Source organism: Arachis ipaensis, chromosome B7, assembly GCF_059453495.1.
Source record: "Arachis ipaensis isolate K30076 ecotype BB chromosome B7, ASM5945349v1, whole genome shotgun sequence".
Lineage (NCBI taxonomy): Eukaryota > Viridiplantae > Streptophyta > Magnoliopsida > Fabales > Fabaceae > Arachis > Arachis ipaensis.
The window spans coordinates 14,161,167-14,166,082 of record NC_142442.1 but is presented as its reverse complement, the minus strand read 5'-3'; the positions used below and the strand labels follow the sequence as shown (position 1 = coordinate 14,166,082).

At 34.8% G+C, this 4,916-nt stretch overlaps 1 protein-coding gene across 1 annotated transcript; it reads left to right on the top strand.

Annotated features, from left to right (window-relative positions):
• The first annotated feature begins 646 nt into the window (after positions 1-646).
• LOC107608034 (uncharacterized) lies at positions 647-2,204 on the top strand. Its single transcript, XM_088493976.1, has 3 exons — positions 647-1,128; positions 1,698-1,739; positions 2,020-2,204. The coding sequence occupies exons 1-3, from the start codon at positions 841-843 to the stop codon at positions 2,062-2,064; spliced, it is 375 nt and encodes a 124-aa protein (XP_088350102.1). The 5' UTR covers positions 647-840; the 3' UTR covers positions 2,065-2,204.
• The last annotated feature ends 2,712 nt before the right edge of the window (positions 2,205-4,916 follow it).

The following is a 4,916-nucleotide window of genomic DNA, read 5'->3' as shown; positions in this document are numbered from 1 at the left end:
GATGAGTTCCCCAAACAGAACTGAATCTGAGGAAGTTTCTCAAGTTCTTAAGGACATGTCACTACAAGAAAAATACCCATTCAGCCACACTTTTTTTAAGCTACATTTGAAAAGCGTAGCCTATTCATAGAATAGGCTACGCTTTTCTCAGTGTTGCCTGTTTTTTAGAGAAAAGGAAACACAATTCTGGCATCATTTAAAAAGTGTAGCCTTAGATATTATAGAAATCACTTATAAAGCGTAGCCGTATGTTAATATCTATGGGTACACTTTTATATCAAAGAGAGCGCTTTTTAAGAGTAGCCTATTTATTAAGTTTTGGTTGCACTTCAAAAGTGTTGCCTAATATATCTAAGTGAAATGTCCAATAACACTTAGTAAATTTTTTGAATTCCCCAAATGATACATGCGTACAAACACTTAGCCAAATCAGAAAACATAACCCTTAGCCACTGAAAACATAACACCCCCAAATCAGAGAAAGGGATCGCCATCACCAGTCAACACTCACCACTCACCACTCACCATCTCCACCAGTCACTCATATTCGTCACTCACCACTCACCACGCCATCACTAGTCTTTATCGTCGCTTCTGTTCGCTGCGCTCTCACATTAGGTAAATTTTTCCCCCTTTTCGTATCCATTCAGCCTCACTCACGCACTCTCATCCTCCCTCAACTCACACACACGAAAGAGAAGAAATCAGAAAAGGGGAGCACAGGAAGAAGAAGAGAAGAAGAGAGGAGAGGGGAAGGAAGGAAAGAAACGACGACGCCGCATATGGCTCCACCGCTGTCGAGCGCCGGTGAAAGAGAGCTCGAGGGAGAGAGAAAACGCGATGGAGGAGAGAAGAAAGGGGTGCTTGGTCGCCGCTGAAACTCCACCGCCATTGCTAGGGCTTCTTCCACCGCTATCATCTCCTCAAGATTCAGATTCCCTTCTTCTCTTGCATCAATTTCTCGTTCCACGCTATCATCTCCTCTCTCCCCGCTTTTCAGATCCTCATTCAATTTCTCATCATCTCGTTCTTCTCGCCATCATATCGTGGTCAAAGCCACCGATGACTCTTCCAACCTATCCGGTGATGATCCTTTTCGATCTTTCCCGTGGTTCCAATCCGACTCTGGTAATCTTTCCTTCTTTTTCCTGAAATTTCATTCAAGTAGCTGGATTTTCCTTTCACTGATTGTTGTAATTGAAGTTCATTTCAATTGCGGAATTTGATTCTGCAGCGCTAGTTGTGATTGTGCAAGTTGTGAAACATATTTTTGTATATATAATATTCAAATGTGTGTGTTTTTTTAGAATATTTGAGCTGAAATCTTGAAAATTAAAATTAGTTTTTGTTGAAATGAAATGGTGGAGCTTTTGCTTCTTCTTTTCGATGTTTATGTGCTCTAAGTTATGGTTATTTTGTTTCTTCAAGGCCTAGTGATTTTGCTGCTTTAGTTGAGTTAGGTATTCTTCAAGTATAATTTATAAACTTTCAGAGGATTTTTAGGTTATTGAAGGGTGCAGTGCTTTTTGGATTCATGGCATTTGGTACTTTTTAAATTTTAATTGATCGATAACTGAGATTGCCTTCATCAGAGTCTGCATTTTGGAAAATGATATACTGCTCTTTTATGCTGATGAGATTTATTTGCTAAGTAAAATGATATGCTGATGATATACTGCTCTTTTGGACTGGTGCAGATTGGAGGCTCCATCACCCCTCGCCATGTTAGCTCTTCAGATGTATGATTTTATTATGCAATTTCATTAATTTTTTCTATAATAATTTATTTAGGTAAAAAAGGTGACCCTGTCAGTGCCGTTTCGGTTCTGTTAACCATGCTTGTTGGTGTTGGGGTTTTAACTTTTTAGGATTTATATTGGATTTATCTTGGCTTTAAAGAGAGAAGACCTAATACAAAATTTACGAAATCGCTTAGGAGTTATTTGATTTGGTTATGACTTATGAAAACACTTTGTTGTTGAATAGCTTAATATAAACTGGTTTTCTTTTGTGGTATAGGTAGTACCGAAGACTATTGGAAAAGATAGGATGCTGCTCAAGTAATGGATCAGGTTGAGGACTTGTGTTTTCTTCACTTTGCATCGATCTGTAGAATTTTTCTTCTACAAAATTCCTCAGCTGATTAAGAATATATAGTTATTTTGTTTACTGACATGATGGTGTTTGTGTTGTTGTAGTTAGTATGGGAAGGACTTGGACTCGGAGGAGGGACAGATGTCCGAAACTGGGGCAGGTAGAATGATAAAACCGATTGTGCTCTTTTGTGTCTAATGAATTTCCATATGAACTGCTTCTTTCCTTGTTTTGCAGCCTGGTTTATCAGGCTATTTCAATAGCAAATAATGCATGCTGGGCTATTGGAGAACTTGCAGTTAAGGTATGTTAATGTTATGTGCTACATTCTGATTAAATTTTGTAGAATTGTATTGTGGCTGGAATCTAATTGGCTTAGTCAGAGTTATGTGCATAATGTAGTTTTAAACTGTTAGTTTCAAAAGCCAATTAGGACAAATGGTTCTGCTCTTTGTGATTGCTATTTGACTGTTATCTTTTAATTTTCCACTTATATATTTTTGTCTTATGAAATTTTTTTGTCTAAAACAACACTTGTTGGCACAATTGACAATAAATGTATGAATTTAACTAAATTTAACTAAATGTACCCACCGTATATTCACCTGTTGGCACAATTGACAATAAATGTATAAATTTAACTAAATTTCATAAACAGAAAGTTTAACTTGTTTCTTAAAAATACTTATTTGTAAATGTTTTACTATTCTATTCTATTTGTGTTTTGAGGGAACTTTTTTAAGTTGGGATTGGGTTTTGGAGTGTGGACGGGAATTTCCAAAGGAGGAAAAGAAAAGGCTGAAAAAGCAAAACCTTAGCTTATGAGCATGTGAGGGAGAGGACGACTTTCTCACTTGATAACTCAAAACCGATCATATAATCTTAATCATGAGTCACACAACATGGCACTTGGCAAAGAGATGCTCATTCACCACATGTGACACCTTTTCTTGTTTATTGCTTCTGTCCCACGAATGGTTTCTGATTCATTCAAATATGTATTACATAAGGATAACCAAGAAAAAAAAAGGGAATTTCACTTACCATGAAAAAAAAAAGATAGAATTAAAGCTCAATCTATTAATTCTGGAAGAAAGCTCACTTGATTTAATGCTTGTTGCTTCTTTCCCTCAGATTATGTTATGCTAGTGTATAAGAGAGAATATTAATTTCTCAAAGTATGACAAATTAGTTGGCAATGCTTGACTTTTTTGCAGATGATCACGAGATTTCTGAGCACAAGGAATGTGTAGCAGCTGTAATTTTTGTGTGTAGAAGTAGAACCCACTACACTAGCCACTAATATCGGATTGCCAAGAAGCTCTAAAGAACAATCGTAATTAGGAATGTGCCTTAATAATACTATTATGAAAATCTCACTTCCTGTTATTAATTAGTCACAGGTACAGTATAGTACTTAATTACTTATTTCACATTTCCAATGGATATATATGTGTGTATATATATTAATGTAAAGTTGAGCGTACATATTAGGAGGTTAATAAAAAGAGTAGTAGGTTTGGTAAGCTTTCACTGCTATATCTTTATGCCTTTTAGGATGGCTGTGAATGCTATAAACAATGCTTGTAAGAGATATTGGCATTTGGGATTTGATGAGTTATAGGTTATTCTTTTATTGATGGGGTGATTCTTTTGTTGTTGCCTGTCAAAGTTGCTGCCTTTAGGCTTTATAAGTTAAAAAAGAATTCACTTGGTTGCTGGAATTGATTGCAGATTTGAGTTATCTTCTGTGGTCACCACATTTTAAAGCAACAGCTCAAAGAAAAAGCGACAACTTTAAAAGATGAACTTGGAGACATGAAGGCCAAACAGTAGCAACAAGAGGAAGAGATTCATGGATTGTGGAATATGGTTTAGTTATTAGAAAATACTTATGTAAGATATAATATTTTAGTTTTTCGTAGAGTATTAGTAGTAAATTTTAAGTGGTCTCTTGCTTATTTTGATATGACTATGCTTAATTTGGTGTGAGATGTATGAATATTCAAAATTAATTTCATTTTAATACTTTTGGTTCTTTATAAATATATTTTGTTTACAGATAATTTTTATTATTTAAATAAATTTAGTATAATTTTATATTTATTTTTATTTTATTTTATTTAATTCATTTAATTAAAAATACAAAATTATATATGTAATTATATTATTAAATATTATATTGTACAAAAAATTATTGAAATATTATATATATATATATATATATATATATATATTAAAAATTAAAAAAAATAATGAGGGACCTAAGGCTACACTTATATAAAGTAGCTATAAGTATGCTATTTGTTACGTTTATAAAGTGATGCAATAGCCTTGAAAAGTGTAGCCTATTCTTTTGAATTCTGGTAACCATTAGTGCTGAAAAGCGTAGCCTTTGGTCCTGGACAGCATCACTTGAAAAGCGTAGCCTATTCCCAAACGCCAAAAGCGTAGCCCTTGGTGCAGGAAAGCGTAGCCTTTGAGAATAGGCAACGGCTGAATAGGAATCACCCCAAAAAGCGTAGCCGTAGCCCAAAAAGCGTAGCCGTAGCCTAAGGCATCATTTTTTTTCACTTTTGGCTACACTTTTCAAGTGTACCTGAATGGGTATTTTTCTTGTAGTGTGTGAATAGTTTCAATTGAGACACTCAAGAGGGAGTTAATGGAAGCAAATGAGAGTAGGGATGCAGCATTAATGGAAGTTTCTTTTATGTTTCAATTTTTGACCCCATCATGTATAGCCCTTGACAAATTCAAAGCATATTAAATCACTATAAATAGACTCTCTTTGACCCCAAAGAAAGTTGCAACATTTTGCACAA